The 24,024-nt window shown below is 44.0% G+C and overlaps 1 protein-coding gene across 4 annotated transcripts; it reads left to right on the top strand.

Annotated features, from left to right (window-relative positions):
* The first annotated feature begins 271 nt into the window (after positions 1–271).
* On the top strand, positions 272–22,707 carry dtx2 (deltex 2, E3 ubiquitin ligase). 4 transcript variants are annotated; one of them, XM_071339302.1, is made up of 10 exons: positions 272–1,276; positions 1,886–2,471; positions 10,823–10,881; positions 12,544–12,603; positions 12,724–12,894; positions 14,425–14,492; positions 15,708–15,869; positions 17,126–17,287; positions 19,361–19,450; positions 20,643–22,707. In XM_071339302.1, the coding sequence occupies exons 1-10, from the start codon at positions 964–966 to the stop codon at positions 20,907–20,909; spliced, it is 1,938 nt and encodes a 645-aa protein (XP_071195403.1). In that variant the 5' UTR covers positions 272–963; the 3' UTR covers positions 20,910–22,707. The 4 variants fall into 4 exon arrangements, with proteins under 4 accessions (XP_071195403.1, XP_071195405.1, XP_071195404.1 ...); XM_071339304.1 differs by lacking the exon at positions 12,724–12,894 and having other exon boundaries at positions 273–1,276; XM_071339303.1 differs by lacking the exon at positions 12,544–12,603 and having other exon boundaries at positions 275–1,276.
* The last annotated feature ends 1,317 nt before the right edge of the window (positions 22,708–24,024 follow it).

Here is a 24,024-nt window from a genome sequence, read left to right as displayed (position 1 = left end):
AAGTATATAATCATTGAGGTTTGAAAGGACAACAGAGTTATTAAGACTACTCCAGTGCCGTTAAAAACATAATTTGTTTTATATATATTTCCACACTGAGGTTGAAATAATACTGTGAAATTATGATAATGCACTTTTAGTGTTAAGCGCTGTTTGAAAAGACCACATGAAATGTCTGCCTGTTTTGGTGGGATGGAATTTTGGCCTGTGTAGTGACATCCCAGGCAGTAAATTAGTTAATATACCAATAAGAAAGAGAGTTCCAAACCTTTCTGCCAATGACAGCAAGTTGTCAGTTTTCCCCTCACCATTCCTAGCGAAATTGTTGCTTGAGAAATTGCTATTTTTGTTTATTTCTGACCATTTTAATTGAAAACAGTCACAGTAAGGTACTTAATTGTTACCCAGAAATGATTTGATATTGAGATAAAAACGGCTGCATTGGAGCTTTAAAAATATAATGATGTGCGCATGTCTTATTTGCCAAGCAACGATTGTTCCGACTGTTTGGTTTATCTGTGGTTTGCGTAGCTAGCCAGTTTGAGTTTGTTGGAATGCAATGATTAGTAAACTAGCATAGCTCAATATATTTCCGCAGCTAAAGATTTGTTGCTTCGCAAGGTTTGCCAAAATGCTTTTAAACAATTTGCTTGAGTGTTTGCCGCCTGACCTCGAATCAGTCTTCTTGTAAAAATGGGTCATTTTAATAATCCAAGCTAGCTAACTTTAGCTACATCTTGTAAATTGAAGATGTTTTGCTAGCTAGCTAACTTAGTTAGGTTTGATCGCTACAATTTATTGATAGGGTAACTGCAGGGTGTCCTGTAGTTTGGCAAAGTGTTAAAACGTGTTTTGTCCATCTGACTTAGCTTCTTAGCCTAGCTTGCTACGTTAGCCGAATTAGCTAGCAAAAGCTTTTTCTGTCGTTTACTGAATTTGACGTATCGCTACTAGCTGTAAGATATGGCCACTGCCTCTAGCTCCTGTGTGGGGATAAATGGGTCTAGAAATGGACCCTCTATCTCTACACCGACATTGGTAGCATCTGGACAATCTCAGCCCATGGTCGTTGTATGGGAATGGCAGGATGATCTTGGCTTCTGGCGACCATATAGCGGCCAGGTGAGCGGCTATATCGAACAATACTTCTCCTCTCCGCGGGGACACAGAGGTGGGGGTCCTGGCTCCACCAGCATCAGCCTAGGACAATCAGATCCCAGCTTGTCGCCTTATCTCATAGACATACCAAGCTTGAACCAGTTCCGCCAAGATACAGGTAAGGGAATTAAGCCACTGACACTGCACTGTGTGTGTGATGTAGCTAGCTAACAGTAGCTAGTTATTACATTTACGAATTAACTGAAGCTTTCGAGCTTTGTTGTGCCCTAGCTAGCGCATCGTAAGTTATTTTACGTTAGCTAGCTGTTGTAGTTAGCCTCCATAAACCAAAGATAATAGCATTGCTTATCTTGCTAACATCTATAGCGAACAGTCTTGTTGTTTTCCAGCGATGTCAATGTTTTCTTTGGGTAACTAGTTGGCTAGCTGGCTAACTCGAAAACGAACGTGACAGACATGATAGTAGGCAGTGATACAGCCAAGTCTCTTGGTTGGAAAGTGGGTCGGATTGGACAAATTCAAATGTCCTTTGACACCTGCAGCCTGTGATACAAACTTGTCCAGGAAAAGGGAGAAAAACAGCAGGAAGTCTTCTCAATAGCACAGGATGTGTAGTATAATGCTTAGCTGACATTTATGAAGGCACACCACTAGGTACTAGACTATAATACACAGTTAGACATTCACTGATGTGACGTCTACTGCATCATTTTCTGTGCTAGGCACCTTTACCTCTAAGTATAAATTCACTGTGTTATCTTTCCAGGGAAAACGCGGTCTGTACGCCGTCAATTGTTTGCCCAGTCCTCAGGCTTGGGTAGCGGAGTATATTGGGAGTGGGCAAATGACGAAGGAGGATGGACTCCATACGAGACTCGCACTTCTATTCTACTAGAACACAGCTACCTGGCACGGCAGGCCACGGCGGATATGGCCTCACACGGCTATAACTACATAGTGGACCTCACAGCGCTGGCCCAGGTCAACAAGGCCACGGGCTTCAGGCGGCAGGTCCGACGGCAGGGTAACTTTCCCTACCCACTGGCGTCTGGCGCCTCCGTCATCCACTCGGGCCCTGCCTGCTCCTGCCACCAGTGTCTGAGCCACAGCTGCACTGGCCCCATGCCCAGCCGCTCACGCCACTCCTTCTCCTCTGGGCAGCTGAGCCGGCCCAGCTTCCAGGGCCCCAGCAGGGCGGCTGGAGCTCACCCCACCTCAGTGTACTCGCCCTACCCCAGGAGGCCTCTTTCTGTGGGGGGCATGGCGTGGGGTGGTCCCTGGCCCCCGACACCCTCCGCTAGTCAGTTCCCTGGACCTCCACTGTCTTACCCTACCAGTGCTAATGGCTTAAGGTAGGTTGGCTTTGTTTGAATAGTCATTGTCGTCTAATTTAGCAGCTTATCCATTTATACTACACTCTTGACTAACTATGCGTTGATTTTTTACATGTAATTTTTATTTAACCAGGTAGGCCAGTTGAGAACAAGTTCTCATTTACAACTGCGACCTGGCCAAGATAAAGCAAAGCAGTGCGACTAAACAACAACACAGAGTTACACATGGAATGAACAAACATGCAGTCAATAATACAATAAAAAAGTCTATATACAGTGTGTGCAAATGATGTAAGATAGAGCGGGAAGGCAATAAATAGGCCATAGTGGCGAAATAATTACAATTGAGCAATTAAACACTGGACTGATGTGCAGAAGATGAATGTGCAAGTAGAGATGCGGGTGCAAATGAGTTGGATGGGCTATTTACAGATGGGCTATGTACTGATGCAGAGATCTGTGAGCTGTTCTGACAGCTGGTGCTTAAAGTTAGAGAGGGAGATATGAGTCTCCAGCTTCAGTGATTTTTGCAATTCGTTCCAGTCATTGGCAGCAGAGAACTGGAAGGAAAGGCAGCCAAAGGAAGAATTGGCTTTGGGGATGACCAGTGAAATATACCTGCTGGAGCGCGTGCTACGGGTGGGTGCTGCTGTGGTGACCAGTGAGCTGAGAATAGGCAGGGCTTTACCTAGCAAAGACTTATAGATGACCTGGAGCCAGTGGGTTTGGCGACGAATATGAATCGAGGGCCAGCCAATGATAGCATGCAGGTCGCAGTGGTGGGTAGTATATGGGGCTTTCGTGACAAAACAAATGGCACTGTGATAGACTGAGTCCAATTTGCTGAGTAGGGTATTGGAGGCTATTTTGTAAATGACATCGCCGAAGTCAAGGATCGGTAGGATAGTCTGTTTTACGAGGGTATGTTTGGCAGCATGAGTGAAGGATGCTTTGTTGTGAAATAGGAAGCCAATTCTAGATTTAATTTTGGATTGGAGATGCTTAATGGGAGTCTGGAAGGAGAGTTTACAGTCTAACCAGACACCTAGGTATTTGTAGTTGTCCACATATTCTAAGTCAGAACCGTCCAGAGTAGTGATGCTGGACGGGCGAGCGCGTGCGGGCAGCGATCTGTTGAAGAGCACGAATTAAACATAGCCTACTGTTAGGGGCTCTGACATTGAGGCTGCGTTTACACAGGCAGTCCAATTCTGATATTTTGCCCAATTATGGGCAAAAGATCTGATTGGTCAAAAGACCAATTAGTGGCAAAGATCAGAATTGGACTGTTTGTGTAAATGCAGACTTAGACCAAATTGTTGTTTAGAATTTTTTTTAGAACATAAATAAATCTAATGTTGAGCTATTTGACACATTGGTTTGGGGTTACAATATGTCAGTGATTGATGTCCTCTAAAGAGGAAGTGGTGATACGCAGAATTGTTTTGCAGTGGATAGGAAACCAGATTTGGGACCCAAATCTCTGCTCGGTCAGTAAGCCAGCTGATGTAAGGGTCACATTACATCAACTGGTGCATCTCACACACTTCCTCCCATTGTTGTGTTACCATGCGGTCCCTGATAGTAGTAGGCCTAAGCTTTGTCACTCCTTGTGACGAACAAAGCACAGGGAAGAAAGTTTGCATACTAGTTTGTTATTCTTGTGACAGTTATATTGCTTTTTTTTTTTTCTTTAAAGAATACCTTCCTGGCACTTTCTGTTGAAAGCTTCGATGCAGCCCTGATGCCACACAGCGCTAAAATACATTTTGTGGAAAAAAGATGGCAGCATGGAGCAATGTTGAACATAAAAATGAACATACTGTAACAAAGCCTTATCAACTTGGCGAAAAAGCACACAGAAAAGCGTCTGACACTGGTTGTGCGTAACTTCGGTAGGCCCTCTGCGTGTGTAATGTTTCACTATATTGGATCACTCCAATATATTGGTATCACTCCGCGGCTGAGGGAAACATCCGAGGTGAGGATTTACAGATTTACTCCCGTGTAAACCTGTGTCACGGCTGGGGTCCGCCACTAATATATATATGTTAGACCCCCATTTCATTTTCTCGGCGGACGTCCGTATGGTTTGAGGTACAAACTTTCTGAAGATCGCTTGGTAAGTCACTGGTAGGTGTAATATTTTGCGTGGAAGTATACTCACTGGCTGTTTGCAGCCTGGAGCAGCTGGCCACATGGCCAGCACCTCTTGAGTGCCACACTCACTGTGCACGGTCGATCTGTATCTTCCGCCCGTGGTTTGTCGTGCTTGTGTTTCTTTAGCGTTACACTAGAACTCCTTGTGCATCTATTAATATATTGGTTGCTCTTGCTGCCACAAACAGTTTTTTCCTTACACAGAACAAGCCGGCCGGCAAATTATGTATGTTGTGAATTGCTTTAACATGCCCCGACTCTCTGCTAATTACCCTACAGGGTTTATTTTTCTTGTTCTTCACCTGCATAATGTAAGAATATCGTGGTGGGCTTCCACTACGTTGAGACATTAACTTTGGAGTTCCTTAACGGAGTTACTCCATATGGTGCTGTTTTGTTTTCTGCTTGGATATTAAACCGGCTAGGTAATATTGTAGTTGGCGTAAAACATTTATTAAAATAAATAAAACACATAAATCAAATCCGTTACCTTGGTGAATGTTTTTTATTTTTTTTGTCTGTGTGTTTTTCCCACACGGGTCTTCAGTGTTTTTTGCAGAGGTACTGGTTAATTTATCCCTCACCGGGTTCCTATTCATCCAAGTGGGTCACGACATAAGCTCTCCCAGGGTGTCGGACCCCTGCTCCGTGGCCTTGTTGGCTTGGCTGAGCTTATGGCTTCCCTTTGTGACAGGATTGATGGTGGCATCCCCCTGGGGATCCACATAACTCTTGTATGCATTGCCTGGGTTTAAGCCACGCGGAGAGGGCGGTGGAGCGCACTACTGGATGCCTATTTTGTGTGGTGTTCTCAGAACGTCTGCGCCTGGTGCGATTGGAGGCCATGCACGAGTGGGTCGACCAGGCTCTGGCTCAGGCTGGGGATGAGCTCCCTCAGGAGTTGTGCCCCAGCTAGCTGTTAGTCCCTCTACTGGGCCCAGTACTCCTCCCAGGAAGCGTGGCCAGAGCCACCACAGGCAGAGCCCATCTGCTGCCAGTCCTGGGCAGCTTGATAGCTTCGATGGTGAAGACAGCAGCTCCCTGTTGGCCAGTGATCTGCTTTTCCTGGGGGACGATGCTGGCACTGTTCACCACTGTGAGCGGGGCTGACAGGCCATCAGAAGCTGGCAGTTGGCCATCATCGCCCTCAGCGGCTCGAGGCTATGAGGGGCCTACTCACTCGGGTAGCCACTGCACTGGACATCAAACTGGTGGACAGTGATGACTCCATCTGTCCCAACTCTGCTGTGTTCCGTGAGGCCTTGCAGGAGAGCTTTGCCTCTGCCCGGGGGTGCTTCCAAAGCAGAGACTGGACCATGGAGTTATGTTCCGGGCGCAGAGTCACTCGGCCTCCGGGAGTACCCGACCATGGACACCATGATAGCTGCCATGGTCCTCCCTGACTGGGAGATTATAGGGCGGAACCCGTGACTGAAGCCGGGACTCCCCTGAGTTGTTGATGCGAACTTGAAAGACACATATGGGTCCATGTGCTCTCTTGGCTTACCTGCAGACTCTGTGGCCCCTGCTGCAAGGGGGGCAAAGAGGAGCTCCTCCGGGAAGTGATGGAGGCGTCTCGCCTGCTTTCCTTGCTCCAGAGGGATGTGGCCCGCTCCAATGGACAGGCCATAGCGCAGGTGGTTACCTCCCGGCACCATCTCTGGCTGGGCCAATCCCCGTCTGCCAGCTGCTCTCCAGAACATATTTGCCACTCTTCCCAGCACCCCTGGGCTGACGTTTGGCCCAGGGGTTAATGACATTCTAGAGCAGACCAATAAGGTTCATAGGGACCGGACCGGGAGACCCTGAGACGGTTCATACCTCCTCAGGCCCGGGTCCAAGGCAGACGGATCGTCGCCAACCACCTGCACTTGAACTACGGTGGGATCCCCCTCCTGCCCTATCGCTTCATGCTGAGGAACGACAGCGGGGAGGGGCACAGCATGCGGTGGAGAAACAACCTGTCAACCGTCACCGCCATAGGGACGTGCATGGGAGCCCCAGGCGCTCGGGGCGCCAGAGGAGAGGTAGGCCCCGGCAACTCCTGACAGACAATTCCTCTGCCACTTCTCCTGGTGTCACAGGGAAAAGTGGGAGGAGTGTGTGGAGTCCCCATAGGTGTTGTCCACAATGCTCAAGGGGTACCGACTCCAATTCCGGTGCCGGCCCCCATCCTTCAGGGGCTTTCTTGTCACCACAGTGGCCGACCCACTGAAGAACTCACTCCTGGACAAGGGTGCCAGCCGCAGGATCGAGACATCAGAACGGCTAGGTGGGGTTCCACTCCACTTATTTTGTGGTCCCAAAAAGAGAGAGGGTTTCGACCAATTCTGGACCTCCACAACCTCAATGGGTAATTGAAGGTACTGAGGTTTCCACATGCAGTCCCCGGCCTGTGTTTTGCAGTCCGTGTCCAGGAACCAGTGGTTTTTGAAGCTGGACCTGAGGGATGCGTACTTCCATGTTCCTGTTTACCCAGCTCATTGGCAGTATCTCCGATTCGCTTTTGAAGGGACGGCTTACGAATTCATCGTTCTTCCCTTCGGCCTATCTTTGGCACCCCACACTTTCACAAACTGCATGGATGCTGTCCTTGCACCTCTCACGTCCTGAGGGTTGTTGATCCTCAATTACCTGGACGATTGGCTGATTTGTGCCCCCCGACGAGGACCCAGGTCCTGTCAGACAGACATGCTCCTGACTAGAGGTCGACCGATTTTATGATTTTTCAACGCCGATACCAATACAGATTATTAGAGGACCAAAAAAGCCGATACCGATTAATCGGCTGATTTAATAAATAAATGTATAATAATAATAATTACATTTACATTTAAGTCATTTAGCAGACGCTCTTATCCAGAGCGACTTACAAATTGGTGCATTCACCTTATGATATCCAGTGGAACAACCACTTTACAATAGTGTATCTAACTCTTTTAAGGGGGGGGGGGGGTTAGAAGGATTACTTTATCCTATCCTAGGTATTCCTTAAAGAGGTGGGGTTTCAGGTGTCTCCGGAAGGTGGTGATTGACTCCGCTGACCTGGCGTCGTGAGGGAGAATTACAACAATACTGAATGAACACTTATTTTAACTTAATATAATACATCAATAAAATCAAAATAAAACAAAATAAAATTTAGCCTCAAATTAATAATGAAACATGTTCAATTTGGTTTAAATAATGCAAAAATGAAGTGTTGGAGAAGAAAGTAAGTGCAATATGTGCCATGTAAAAAAAGCTAACGTTTAAGTTCCTTGCTCAGAACATGAGAACATATGAAAGCTGGCGGTTCCTTTTAACATGAGTCTTCAATATTGCCAGGTAAGAAGTTTTAGGTTGTAGTTATTATAGGACTATTTCCCTCTATACCATTTGTATTTCATTAACCTTTGACTATTAGATGTTCTTATAGGCACTTTAGTATTGCCAGTGTAACAGTATAGCTTCCGTCCCTCTCCTCGCTCCTCCCTGGGCTCGAACCAGCAACACAACGACAACAGCAGCATTACCCATGCAGAGCATGGGGAACAACTACTAGAAGGCTCAGAGCAAGTGACGTTTGAAAAGCTATTAGCACGCGCTAACTAGCTAGCCATTTCACTTCAGCCTCATCTCGGGAGTTGATAGGCTTGAAGTCATAAACAGCGCAATGCTTGACGCACAACGAAGAGCTGCTGGCAAAACGCATGAAAGTGCTGTTTGAATGAATGTTTACGCGCCTGCTTCTGCCTACCACCGCTAAGTCAGATACTTAGATACTTGTATGCTCAGTCAGATTATATGCAACGCAGGACACGCTAGATAATATCTAGTAATATCATCAACCATGTGTAATTAACTAGTGATTATGATTGATTGTTTTTTATAAGATAAGTTTAATGCTAGCTAGCAACTTACCTTGGCTTACTGCATTCGCGTAACAGGCAGTCTCCTTGTGGAGTGCAACGAGAGAGGCAGGTCGTTATTGCGTTGGACTAGTTAACTGTAAGGTTGCAAGATTGGATCCCCAGAGCTGACAATGTGAAAATCTGTCGTTCTGCCCCTGAACGAGGCAGTTAACCCACCGTTCCTAGGCCGTCCTTGAAAAGAAGAATGTGTTCTTAACTGACTTGCCTAGTTAAATAAAGGTATAAAAAAATATATAAAAAATTAAATCGGCGCCCAAAAATACCGATTTACAATTGTTATGAAAACTTGAAATCGGCCCTATTAATCGGCCATTCCTGCTCCATCTGCGGCCTCTTCAACGGTGGTTCAACTCCCACTGGCTGCACCCGAAGCGCCACCGCCAGCTGTGAGTGACCACGCAGTGCCTCAGGGCATTGTTGAGGTGGCGGTGTCATTCCTTTCTCTCAGGTGGGGTGGAGATGCTGAGATTGTGCCGCCGGTCAGCACAGACGCCTCCCATATCGGCTGGGGGGGTGTGACCAAGGGCAGGTTGGCTGTCGGCTATCCCCTTGGAGAGGCAGGCACATCTATACTGTACTGTACTGCTGGCCCTGCAGTCTTTCCTTCTACATCTCAAGTGAAGACATGTCTGTTCTCACCAGGACAACACCCACAGTGGTGGCTTACATCAACCATCAGGGTGGACTGAGGTCCCACTGCCTCCATCTTATAGCACGGGAGCTCCTTCTCTGGGCTCAGGAATGTCTAGCGTCTCTACGTGCACGTACCTGGCATCCTGAATGTGGCAGCAGATATGCTCTCGAGTGAGGGCCCGCCACCATGGGACTGGAGCCTACATCCCCAGGTGGCACAGCACCTGGGCTCTACTGAGAGTAGTGCCCCTCGCTGACATCTGTGCTGCGGCCAGCTGGGCTTCATCTTGCACCTTTGCTATGCACCATCGGGTAAATGTGGCACCTCCCTCTGCGGTTGGTTCGGTGGTCCTGGGCGTCGCCTCCCCATCCGGGGACTGTGCCGGGACACCCCTTCCACATTGACGCTCCTCGGTCCCGCGCTAGGTCTTTGCCGCTGGCTGGCCAGGTCCCTCTAGCACCTACTAAATCTGTTACGGTATACCAATATATTGGAGTGATCCAATATAGTGAAACATAATGAAGGTTATGTATGTAACCACGGTTATGTGAGCTATATGGATCACTCCAATCCTCCACGGTGCTAGAGGCGCCTCAAAAAATATGTAGAGAACGTGTGTCGTGGCAACGGGGTCTATATATAGGGGCAGACCCCAGCCATGACACAGGTGTACACGGGAGTAAATCTGTAAATCCTCACCTCGGATGTACAATACTGTTCAAAAGTTTGGGGTCCTTTTAGAAATTCTTGTTTTTGAAAGAAAAGCAAACATTTTCTGTCCATTTTAAAATAACATCAAATTGATCAGAAATACAGGGTAGACATTGTTACTGTTGTAAATGACTATTGTAGCTGGAACCGCAGATTTTTTTTAATGGAATATCTACATAGGTGTATAGAGGCCAATTATCAGCAACCATCACTCCTGTGTTCCAATGGCTTGTGTTAGCTAATCCAAGTTTATAATTGTAAGTAGTACACAGCGTTGAACGAGATCTTCCGTTTCTTGGCATTTTCTCGCATGGAATAGCTTTCATTTCTCAGAACAAGAATAGACAGATGAGTTTCAGAAGAAAGATCTTTGTTTCTAGCCATTTTGAGCCTGGAATTGAACCCAGAAATGCTGATGCTCCAGATACTCAACTAGTCTAAAGAAGGCCAGTTTTATTGCTTCTTTAATCAGAATAACAGTTTTCAGCTGTGCTGACATGATTGCAAAATGGTTTTGTAATGATCAATTAGCCTTTTAAAATGATAAACATGGATTAGCTAACACAACGTGACATTGGAACACAGGAGTAATGGTTGCTTATAATGGGCCTCTGTACTCCTATGTAGATATTCCATAAAAAAATCGGCCGTTTCCACCAACAGTCATTTACAACATTAACAATGTCTACACTGTATCTCTGATCAATTTGATGTTATTTTAATGGTCAAACGTGCTTTGCTTTCAAAAACAAGGACATTTCTAAGTGACCCCAAACTTTTGAACGGTAGTGTATACATTTTAAGTAGCTCTCATGTAAGAAAAGGTTGGAGACCCCTGATCTAGAGTGTTTTCAAACTGAGAGAACCGACCACATCAGTTTCTCACTTGATTGCAGAAGCAATGGTGTACGGATTCATTAATGTCGGTTTTCCTGTTTCCTCTGCTGCAGTGTCCCCGCCATCCCTCTGCAACGGAATGGATCCACCAGTGTGAGCTCAGCCCTTGCAGGTAAAGCAGTCCCAAGCAATTGATCCAAACGTCCACCATGGTGGTACTACCTGTATTATTTTCAGTTACCATCAATGTGAACTCTAGTGGTTTGGATCAAGCATTGTTTTTCTTGGTGGTGATGGCAGAACTGTCTGCTCCATGAATTTACACCTTGGTTTGAAAGTAACAGTAAAGAGTATTGCGTTTCTACACTGACAATTTATCTTCTGAGTGTCAGTCTGTTCGGCAGCAAAACTTGACAAAAATAGAACAATTCTAAAATCAATATTAGTAAGTAATATTAGTAACAAGCATACATTGTTTCAGCCAAATGTGTGGCCTATGGCAAGCTAAAGTCTTAACAAAGACAGCTGATACACCAGAAATGGTCTACACATTCGACTGCACTGTTCAGCAACCGTGGTTTAGTAAGCTTATCTCATAGACCTGACAGATTTTAGAGGCACACCTTTTGTTTATCAGTCATTAAAGCAGCGATACAGAACTTTTTTTGTGATTTCATGGCAGTGACCATAGCTCCTGTCGGTGGTGAGAAAGTAATTTGTGTCTCTCTGGACAGCTGGCCTATCGCTGTACATCATCTCCACAGACCAGGCCCTGTTTTACTCTGGTCGTTTGCCCAGCCCACGATGGCATTTGTTTTCCAATGTAGTCTCAGGGTTTTGGGGGCTTAGTGAAAAGGGCTTACTTTATTTTTATTTTGTATTTTACCCCCTTCTCCCCAATTTTGATATTGTCTACGGGCTTGGGAGGTGAAGTTTGAGTCATGCCAAACTGCTTCTTAACACGTGCTCGCCTAACCCGGAAGCCAGCCGCAGCAATGTGTCGGAGGAAACACAGTTCACCTGACGACCTAGGTCAGCCTGCAGGCGCCTGGCCCGCCACGAGTCGCTATGGCGCGATGAGCCATGTAAAGCCCCCCCCCAGCCAAACCCTCCGCTAACCCGGACGACGCTGGGACAATTGTGCGCCGCCCTATGGGACTCCTGATCACTGCCGGTTGTGATACTGCCCGGGATCGAACCCGGGTCTGTAGTGACGCCTCAAGCACTGTGATGCAGTGCCTTAGACCCCTGCGCCACTCAGGAGGCCCAGATCACTATTTTCATTTGTAGCCTAGTTTATTTTCGTTTCATCCAAACTTTTTTTTTTATTTGTTTGCTGGTTATTTAGGAATGTTCAGAATCTCTTAGCTAGCAGTTTAGCTTTTTACACTAAAACCTTTTTTGAGAGGACTATGCCGTTGAGCCAGCAGATAGGCTAGCAATGGATACTGACAGCATTTCAGCTTCTTTTGTTAGTGACTGTTCAAAGGGTTGTGATGAACCATGATCTGTGACGAACACATTTGTGCTGAAATGTTTTGTGGAGGGCTAATGTGAAGTTAATTTGACAGTTTCTGAAGATTTTCCTTTGGCCTTTTTTATTTTGATCTTTTTACATTTCATGAAATGACTAAAATATATATATTTTTAAAATTACACAATACCATGTAGTATTGAGGCAGAACCGAACAATAGCGCTTTTTATAAGGAAATCGAACTGCAATAAATGCACTTTATCATATCATCCCACATTTTTATTAGTCCAACACATTTTCTTTACTGTACAAACCCTAAATCCTGATGACTTTTTATTCCTGAATCCGACGTTATCTAGCCATACCAAGCAGGATGGGGCTAGAAGCGCCTACCAAATATAATGCCCTCTTGTCCATGAGTAAGTCCCCCCCTTTTTAGTCACTCACTGCTTTATCCACCATGTCTCATCTGTTTGGTTTCTCCTCCCCCTGACTGACCCCACCCCCTCTGCATGTCTCCCCGGGGCCTCTCACTCCAGGCATGGCCTCCATTTTGATGTCAGCAGTGGGACTCGGTGTGTGCTTCACGAGTGCCCCCCTCCCGCACCCCTCCTCCGCTCCTCCTCCCCCCAGCAGCACCAGCAGGTCCGCAGGCTCCAAAACTCACAGCAGCAGCTCGGTTAGGAGGGCAAAGAGGCAGCACAGGACAGGTAGCTACGCCACCTTCCCCCACCAACTCCCTATTGGCTTGCATCCAGCTCTGTGCTTCGTCACATCCAATGCTTTCCATTGTTGTCATCCCAAATCCATAAGTTGGAATACTTGGCTTGTTATGTATGTTGATATTTTGTATGTTGATATTTTGTATGTGCCATGTGGTTAAAAACAAATGCCTGCCTTGTGAAACCTTGGAGACATCCGAGCCAGTAATTCCTATTCTCACTCAGTTAGGATCTCACTATTCAATACACAATTCTTAGAATCAATGGGAGTGGTGGGGGGAAACTGAATTCTACTGGGTTTGACTTAAAGGTGATTTGCCTAAAAACATGGACATTGCACTGTGTCCCTATCACTCCCATTGACTTTCAGCTAACGGTGGCTAAAATTGGTCCTGAACCATCGATTTACATTTTCTCCTGGCTCACACTACTTTCAGGTTAAGGAACAATCTATCAATAAATTGTAAAAATGTCAAACTTATCCTTTTAAAATCAAATATTGTGTTCTTAACCTGAATGGCATCAAAGGCAGTGTTTAGATTTTCTGCAGGCTTGTATAGCTTCCTTTTATTTTTCCTTTTACGTATGCTCTCTTCTATCGCATTCCAATGCTCACTTTCTCTGTAAGAATCATTTGCCAATCTGTGACTCAATCATTTCTATCCTATCCACAAATCAGTGTTGTGATGTTGCTTGGCAGTCGACAGTGTTCATTAGCTAACAAACAGGGGTGTGAACTAGGCCCTAATCTTGCTATTTGGTTACAAAGGTTGCAGCTCACAACAGAACCCCTAAACTCAACGCTGAGTTGCTGACACCCTGTAGCTGTTCCAGAACAGACTGATACTCACATATCATCTAACAATGAAACTTCATCCCAAATGGCACCCTATTCCCTATAGTGCACACATTTTGAACAGAGCCCTACGTTGTGAATAGGGTGGCATTTGGGACACATCAGCCCCTAACGAAGGAAGAGGGTGCTTTTGGTACATTGGTGGATAAGTGTCAATCTCTAACCCTTTTCTCTCCCGTTCATCCACAACTGTCATGCATTAATACTGTGTGCCTCAATCTGTCGACTCATGTTACATCTTCGAGCAGTGCTTTTGTATGGTACAGATTTGCCAACGAAGCCGGCCTAAAGTTTGAGCTGCAGTGAAGTGTGTAGGCTACATCTGCAGGATGAGTCGGTTATTTCTGCAGTAATATAAAATACAACAAAGTGAAATTGTCAGTTAAAATGTTTTAGGATTAACTATATGCTATAAAATCGCAATTTTTGGGGGGGTGAACATAATGTGTTCAATAGCAAACTGCAAAACAACTAAGCTACCACTAGTTTCCACTGAAATGGTTTTAAAAAAGCAATACTGAAGACCACATTTTCTATTTAATTTCTTATTATAATCCCTCCTGTGTTGTATGTCCTGTCTGTAAATTGAGGGCCTGAGTGTGGTTTTTGTCTGTCGTCTGGTGGGTGTCTCCAACTCTGTTCATTGTCCGCTGTTCCCTCAGCCCCAGCACAGAAACCAGAGGATGTCATTCACCGCTACATGGAGGAAGTGGCCTCTGCTCAAGACGAGGTACGCATTTCAATGTCAAAGACCCCCTCCTCCCTCGCCTCTTTCTATTGGTGTGGGGTGAAGTTGCCCCTAGATGCTTATCTTTGGTCATTTTAGCATTTTCCCCACTAATGGTTAAGGTTAGGTTTCCACTAGATCTGTACCTAGGAAAACTTCTCCCCGCCCTCTTTACTCAACACTCACGGAAGAAGGGCTCTTGCAGGAGAATCAGTCATGTTTCCTCGTTCTGGTACACTGAATCACGGTAGGCATGAAATAAAATATATGCAAACAAAAGCAGGTATAGTTCATCTCAGATGTTTTGAAACCATTTTGTGAAGATGATTCATTCGTATGACACAGGTGATCTTTTTAAATGTATTATTATTATTTTAATTTTTTTATACTAAACATTTATTTTTCAGAGAAAGTGCAATATGCAAGTTGGAAGAAATATGATTGCTCTAAAATGAACACAGGTTATTTCTAAAGTAGTTTGAACAAGACAACTGCAGTTTTGCATAGAAATAAACAATACTCCATCCATAACACCAAGTCATCCCAACCTCAATTTATAGACTCATGATATAATATCATATACAGATCCTGTCATTCTTGTTATCATGTAATTACATGTACAGCATAACCTGGGGTGACAGTAGGTATGGTCTGGTACAGATTCTCGGCAAATGAAATAGTGGAAAATGAACTAAGATGCTATTACACCCTCATGTATTACTACCATGTGAAAAATGTGCTTATGGACTCAATGCGGTGTGGCTTGTCGAGAACACAGAATTTTTTGCTAAGGCAGCAATGACTGACTGAGGCGAGCAGGGACAGCAGTGGAGGCATCAATCAATTAAGGCTACAAGTGAAGGCCTAATGACAATCGCTGAATGTAATTAGGCCTACACTTTTTGATGTTTTATAACAATGTCTCTTTCCATTTATCAAATGGCGGTTGCACAGTGCAATGTTTGGATGCTTGAGTTATTTGAGTGGATGAACGTGCACAGGTAGCCTACAGGAGTCTTTTGAAGTGATTTGTTTGACAAACTGATGACAACATGACTGGTTGTTTATGCCACATTTAAATCTAACTCTTAAATGGCAAATCTTTTACTTTTAAGACCATAAATGTAATGCCCGTGCAAGTGTGCGTACAGACCTCCGTGTAACGGGAAGAAATTAAATCTACTTTCACACCTTAATATAATGTCTCTGTGGTTTTAGGACTGCATCATCTGTATGGACCGGCTGTCGTGTCCGTCGGATTACGCCGTGGCGTCCGAGGGAGCACAATCCATCCCACCCGGCGCTGTGGGAAAGTTCACCAAGTGTGGACACACCTTGCACATGCTCTGCATGCTTGCCATGTACAACAATGGAACCAAGGTGGGCGCCACAGAGATCCTAATAATGACTTTCAATTGTAATTCAATGGCTTGCTTGGATGACATGAGCCCACATATTGTCCTAAATAGACATTAAGTAAAATATGACTTAAGGAACGATAAAGGCATGTACTTGCTTTTTATTTATTTTACCAGGTAAGTTGACTGAACACATTCTCATTTATAGCAACGACTATTTTAAATTTTAAACAAAGACTGAATAGTTACAGTAATGAAGCATTATAACTGCAGGCTAAAAGTTAAGTGTTACCCACAACATATCATAAACACTATTACATATGGTGAACTCAGGCTAACATTTTAGTTTATGGTGATATTCTTATACACTCATTGGCCAGTTGGAATGTTCAAGAAGATGGTGAACTCCTACAGACAGTGAGTCACGTGGCTGTGGCTTGCTACATAAAGCAGACAGGCATCGAAGCATTCAGTTACTGTTTGGTTGAATGTTAGAATGGGCAAAACAAGTGACCTAAGCGACTGAGCATGGAATGATCGTTGGTGTCAGGTGTGCTGGTTCCAGTATCTCAGAAACGGCCGGCCTCCTGGGATTTTCACGCACGACGGTGTCTAGGGTTTACCAAGAATGGTGAGACAAACAAACATCCCGTCAGCGGAAGTCCTGTGGGTGAAAACAGCTCGTTGAGGTGAGGGGTTGAAGGAGAATGGCAAGAATCATGCGAACTAACAGGCAGTCCACAAACAGGCAACTAAGTAGTGTGCAGAACGGCATCTCGGAACGCACAACTCGTTGGTCCTTGTCACGGATGGGCTATTACAGTAAACGACCACACCGGGTTGCACTCCTACCAGCTAAAAACAAGAAGCGGCTCCAGTGGACATGTGATCACCAACACTGGACTACTGAGCAGTGGAAAAACATTGCCTGTACCGATGAATCCCGGTTCCTGTTCCGTCATGCTGATGGCAGTCAGGATTTGGCGTAAGCAACAAGAGTTCATGGGCCCCATCCTGCCTAGTGTCAACGGTACAGGCTGGTGGTGTAATGCTATGAGCCATGTTTTCCTGGCACATTTTAGGGCCCTTGATACAAATTGTGAAAAGTTTGAACGCCATATCTAGTAGTCCATGCCCCGATGAATTCAGGCTGTTCTGGAGGAAATGGTTGTTCAGACCTGGTACTAGATTGGTGTACCTTATCATTTGAGTGTAAGCAGTCACTAACATGGGTTATTTTTAAAGAAAATCTGCGTTTCTGACTCTATCCCCTTCCAGGATGGCAGCCTCCAGTGCCCGTCATGCAAGACAATCTATGGGGAGAAGACGGGGACCCAGCCCAAGGGCAAGATGGAGATCTATAGTATCGCACAGTCCCTCCCCGGCCACCCAGACTGTGGAACTATCCAGATAATTTACAGCATCCCCCCTGGGATACAGGTAGACACACACACACACACACACACCACTCACTCATTAACACACTGAGTCTGGGGTGAGCATATCTTACTCCGGGCAAGTGTGCATGCAGGCTTTTGCTTCATCGATGCAGTAACAAAAACGAGGCTTGCCACTATCCTAAGATTCTTTCTGACTGAAACCATACCATTCAGATGGGCCAAGAGATACAGATGCGGGATTGGACATGCGCCTTCCCCTCATGTCAGTATTCTCATCCATCTTTCCCGTCACCAAGCCTACTGGTTAAGATCATTGGGCCAGTAACCGAAAGGCCGCTGGTCGGAATACCCCAGCAGACTTGGTGAAAAATGTAGCTGTGCCCTTGAGCAAGGCACTTAACCCTAATTGCTCCTGTAAGCAATGTTCTCTCAATTTTTTTCCGGCACTGAGCAAATTTCAGGTCTGCTGACCGCAAACTTGAACTTTGAAAATTCTGTGCAACTTCCAGCGCGTGTTTACTGTGAACACTGAGGCTGCACCCACTTTAAGTTAGTTTTAACAGTGGCCAAGTAGGCTTTTAGATCATAATGTAGGCCTGCCAGAGTGGCCTACCATCAAAAACAATGGAGAAAATGCACCCCGTAACATGTTAACATGTAAATAGCTGCTCTATCCTTGAGCCTACAGTAGCAGCCAATGTGTGGTGTTCAATGTAGTCCTATATTCCATAGGACTTTAGAAAAAAAATATGCAGGGATTGACATTAACCTGTTTATCCACTTGTCTTTCAGACAAGGAGGTGACTGAAAATGTTATGGTGTTTGACGCAAGAAAACACTTTATAAAATTTTTATTTATTTATTTCACCTTTATTTAACCAGGTAGGCAAATTGAGAACACGTTCTCATTTACAATTGCGACCTGGCCAAGATAAAGCAAAGCAGTTCGACACATACAACAACACATAGTTACACATGGAGTAAAACAAACATACAGTCAATAATACAGTGAAAAATAAGTCTATATACAATGTGAGCAAGTGAGGTGAGATAAGGGAGGTGAAGGCAAACAAAATATATAAATAAATATAAAAAGGCCATGGTGGCGAAGTAAATACAATATAGCAAGTAAAAAAAAAAAAAAAAAATTAACACTGGAATGGTTGGTTTGCAGTGGAAGAAAGTGTAAAGTAGAGATAGAAATAATGGGGTGCAAAGGAGCAAAATAAATAAATACAGTAGGTAAAGAGGTAGTTGTTTGGGCTAAATTATAGATGGGCTATGTACAGGTGCAGTAATCTATGAGCTGCTCTGACAGCTGGTGCTTAAAGCTAGTGAGGGAGATAAGTGTTATAAGTGTTAAGTGTTATAAAATAAAATGCATTATTATTCACATACCACTTATTACAGCGAATGAGACATATTATGCTACCCCCTGCCTATTGGCTACTTAGCTTATTCAAGCCGGTCTCAAAATACAACACTACCCCTTTATGACAAAAAAAGCTCTTTACCGGACTCCCTTTTCCAATATGTCCAGAAATGTACATGCTTTGTACTCTTGTTGGAAGCAATCACTCCCCTATTGCTGACTACAAATTTAGCTATAACTGGGCTAATAACTAACTAGCAAAGGATATGAACAAAATGTGCATACGTGGCTACATGCAGCTCTTGCTTTGATCTCAAAACAAGTGCATATACCCACGACCACAGCTATTTAAACAGTCCAGTTCAAAGTAAATGGCACAGATCCATATATGCCAATGGTCTTTCTGCATATAGGCCTACTGCAGATCTTATTGGTTATGCCGCACTGGTTGTAGAGTATGAGCTGAGTTGTGGGCAATAGAATCCTACTCCAATGCGTTCTGCCTACAACAGAATCTCTTGTGTAGTTCGTTTTGTTTCGGTATGTTGCATTTAAAGTGGCTATTGCGTTGATTCGATCACAATTGCCACGGTAAAGGGAAACGTTGATGTTAACAGGGAAAACTAGAACATCACTCAATGTTCTAATCTCGTGCTTCTCTCTGTTCTCCCCGGGGCTACTGCATGCACATTGACTGTAAATCGCTCTGGATAAATGACTCAATTTTATTTCTCTCTCCAGGGTCCAGAGCACCCTAACCCGGGGCAGCCATACACCTGTAGAGGCTTCCCTCGCTTCTGCTTCCTCCCAGACAATGACAAGGGCAGAAAGGTAAGCAGCTAACACAGCCTCTATAGCAGAATGGACAGACTCTCTGCAAACAGAATCAAATACAAAAATAAGTGTTTCTTAAGACCACGTAGTTCCTCTGTGTTTCAGGCCACTTTCTTTCATTTGGTCTCTAATGAACATAGCCCCTGACTGTGCTCTGCTTACGCAATCCTTGTATGTGATAAAAAATAGTCTGGGAAGTCTGATTATGCAGTTTCAGTAAAAATGCTGAGTGAGAGATTTAATAATGACATGTCTTCCTTGATGTAGTGTGCCAATTCCTCATTACCATATTCATTTGATTTGCTACTCATTGCAACCAAATCTGCTACTCCAAATTGTTCTGTTGACTAATTTATTGAATGCTTATTTACTGTACAGTGAGGTAAATGTTATGCTGGGTATATTGATAATGCATCCCAATATATTTTCAAAGTAAATCAATTTCTATATCTGATCTCTCACTGTCAATGTGAAATCAAATGCACATACCTCTACCGTAACATATAGAAAATACAGACTAACTTAAAGGAAAGTTCTTTATTTTATAACTGAATGTCTTAGTAATATGTTGAAAATTTTTGGGGGGTATAATATATCCTCACTTTGTATAAATTCCTCTGTCTGTATTCTGTTGTCTATTGCTAGCAGCACCATTTCACCAAGTCATATTCTAGGGATGTGTAAAATGTACATAGGCCTAATCACCTTCATTTGCTAACTCGCACTTTTGCCAAATAGCTTCAGACGGTTGTGTGACCTTGGCAAAGTTAGTTCGCTGTTGGATATCTATGGAGATCGTCAAATTACAATATTTTCTAGTTGTACATCTTTTAGTTCTCATTAAATTTGTAAAAATGTACAATCAATAGGGGTACTTTTGACATTTATTTTTAATTATCTATTCTTAATCTAAACACTACTCATATTTCAGAGCAAGTGTTAAGGTTTCAAATGACACCAAGACTGGCTTTGTAGCATCTATGTAATTGTAGTGTCTTAAATAAGGCCAGGGTGATGCCAAAATGTCCCAGTTCAATCAATTTCTCAATCGTTTTGCATACAGACTTCAAAGGTATGCCAAACATCCTTTCCCCAACGGACCTTTCAATGGATTTGATCTCAGGAAGATCCAAAACATCATAAATGTGTGGCGCATGTCATCTCTAATTTCATTTTTATTTCATGTCAGGTGCTTGAGCTGCTGAAGGTAGCGTGGACGCGGCGCCTCATCTTCACAGTGGGCACGTCTAGCACCACGGGCGAGCCCGACACGGTGGTGTGGAATGAGATCCACCACAAGACTGAGATGATGTCCAACGTGTCAGGCCACGGCTACCCGGACCCCAACTATCTGGAAAATGTGCTGTCCGAGCTGTCCTCTCAGGGGGTGACCGACCACTGCCTGGTCAAACAGGAGGGCCCCAGCCAGGGAGGAGCGTCAAACTCTGGACTGTGAAACTGACCCTGAATCAGTTTCCTCGTAATGTCACTACTTCAACATAGAGAACATATTCACATTCCCACTTGGATGTTTTTTGTTGTTGATCTTATTAAATATTAAATGCGAAGCAGATGGTATGTCAAAGTGCAGTGTGCAGAATACTGCACATACTGATAATGTGGGGTTTGTCGTGGACTTTATTTGCTGTAGTAGCGCTCCACCAGCTCTTGGTTTAGTCACCTGTTCCCTATAAAGTAAACCACTTTTGACCAGGGCCCATAGGGTTCTGGTCAAAAGTACTGCACTACATAGGAAATAGGGTGCCATTTTAGACACAACCCTTCTCTTGAAAAAAGTATTGTGCTTTTTTTTTTTTGAGCAGCCTGATGTTTCGCACCTCTTTTGGCATGCTCCATGAAAGGTGGCAGCTCTTGCGTGGGAACACCGACGTCGGTAGCACTTTAGTTTTGACAGTGCATTTAATTAACACTTATAGTAATTACCAGGTTAATATCTGTGATTGTTTTTCAAATTGGTAAATTATGCAAATACTTTAGTGATATTTCTGTTGAAAAGCAATGTAGGCCTACTTAGGCAAATCACTGTATACACAGACACATTAAATACTATACAAAATGGTAGCAAAGTGAGTACCTGCTTGATTGTGTTATAATGGGAGGGGGGAGAGAACTCTTTAATTGGTAATTTTCATATTTGTCAGTAATGAAAGCACTGTAAAGGAACAGAAATGTGTCTGTAAATGCCAGTTCATTAAGAAGCATAACCTGGAAGAGAAACTTCTCACTTTGCCTTTGTTTCAGCATAATATAAATATTTAAATGCATTATTTAACCATTTGTAATATTTTTTGTTTCACCTAATTTCATGGGAAACACGTGGATTTGTAATGCGGTCACGCTTAATGCAGACTAAGCTGGGCCTGTATTCACAAAGGAGCAGTGCTGATATCGATCAGGTCCTCCCTGGCCTATGTAATCTTAATCATTATCTAAGGCAAAACTGATCCTAGATCACCCCTCCTACTCTGAGATGCTTTATGAATATGGCCCCTGATGCTTTGCTACACCCACTTAGAGCTACAGAGAAGTATGGAGACCTCCTTCTCAAAGATGAGCCACTTTCATGGTACCAAGGAGGTCTCCATACTTCTCTGTAGCTCTAAGTGGGTGTAGCAAAGCATCAGGGGCCAGGTACATTTTTAAATGGCAACGAATCCTTTAGAACTAACCAGCTCCGGGGCAGGCTGTGTTCACATTGCCCTAAAAAAGTGAACTGGGCTGTGGAATTCAAGCGAACAGAACTTTGACCAGCTCTTGATGGTCTGTTTGATTCTCTTCATCTGAGATCCTTTTGGAGTGTTCACAATGCACAAATTAAGCAAACTGCACGAGTTCACAAAAATTGCCTGGAAGGGGGCGACCAAGTGTGAAAACACCCGTAGAAAATCTTGAGTAGATCTCACTTAGAAAGAGGAGGAAGGGAAGTGCTACTAAGATCTCACTTCAATTGTAGTATAGGCCTACCCCCTCAGCTTTGCACTAGAAGATTAAAAACAGAAAAATGAATTTACCGCAGGTCAATTCACTTTCTCTGACAATCTGGTCAAAATAGCATAGCCATCAAGAGCAATCTGGATTTTTCTTTTTCGGCATGCTTAGGGTATATTAACCTGGATCATCCAATTCCACCGCACTGCTGTCCAACATCCAGTTAGGTGACATTTTACTCAGTATTCAGGTGTATGCAAGCATTTTGAAAATGTTCTCCGCAATAAAAAAAACTGATAAATGAATCCCATGTTACTCGTTTGTAGTGTTGATTAGCATAATTTAATTATCTTTGGTTCTTATTCTTTAGCAATAGATTGAAAATAATTTATTTTACTTTTTGAGGTGTTAGGAAAGGAGTTCGTGCCAAGGCTACATTCTAAATCCTATCCCTAGAGTCCAGCAGCAACCTTTCTTCTGGGTTAGGTTCTAAGTGATGATTGCGCATAGGTGTGAGTGATAGGCAAGCAATCAGTGAGAGATGTGGACTCGTTGCCTCTGCCTGGGGGGGCTGTCTTATATTTGTTTGAATACTTTTCTTTTGGGCATGCTTTTGCATTTTACGTTTTGTATTCAGTTCATCAACTGAACTTCAATGAACTGCTTCATCTGGCCCAACTCAAGATTCAGGATAGAGGACACCCTGGACCCTGCTAAAGCCAAGCTGTCTTCCTAGACACTAGTTCGGGTGCGCAGATGCTGTCTCTCCTGGACACCATCGGCGTGTCAACAACAGAGTCGCTAATAGCGATACTAGGCACTTGCATCCAACATCTGGTCCGCTTACTCTTTTCATGTTAAATTCAGACAGGTTATGGAACAGTTAATCAGACATAGCGAGTAGACATATTCGTAGGATGACTAGTATGTTTATGCCGCGTTCAAAACAACTGGGAACTCGGGGAAAAACGAGCTCCGACTGGGAAAAATGTATTTGAACGGTATTCCAACTCGGGAACTCCTGCCTCTTTCTAGAGCTCCGACCTGAAGATCACGGACATCATAATTTGAACTCGTATTTTCCCCGAGTTCTTAGTTATTTTGAACGCGGCATTAGTAACAGAGGGCACACATGATGCCCATGACATAACCCTAGGTATTGTTATCCTGACTAACTTCATATGTCACTATTGCGGCAGGTATTGTGTTTCGAACATGCAAACTATGTGAATCTTGTTTTCTCTGAAATGAAACTGTAGTATGTGGTGCTACTTCTTCTGTAGAGGGCAGCATTGTATCAAAGATTTAAATATACCAGCAATGAGAGCATTCATGAATTCCCTCCCTGACATCAAAGATACCACATGCTGCTCGAGCAGATAATCATGGATACCTTTCCATGTATCGTTGTTGCCGCTACACGTTTGCAAAAATACATAGACCGTTGCTGAATACCGGTATCATCAGAATTTCTTCCCGTTTGGCTGAAGACGGTAACAGAGAAACTGAGTCATTTTTTAAAAAATCATTAGAGAATCTGTATGTGCTTCTCACTTCAAATGAATCATGAAATATGCTGTTTCTGTCGTGTTTTTTCAATCTTTCAGTCTTTTTCTGTCACC

This window comes from Salvelinus alpinus, chromosome 13 (assembly GCF_045679555.1).
Source record: "Salvelinus alpinus chromosome 13, SLU_Salpinus.1, whole genome shotgun sequence".
Taxonomy (NCBI): domain Eukaryota; kingdom Metazoa; phylum Chordata; class Actinopteri; order Salmoniformes; family Salmonidae; genus Salvelinus; species Salvelinus alpinus.
The sequence above is the reverse complement of the archived record's forward strand: the minus strand, read 5'-3'. Positions and strand labels throughout refer to the sequence as shown.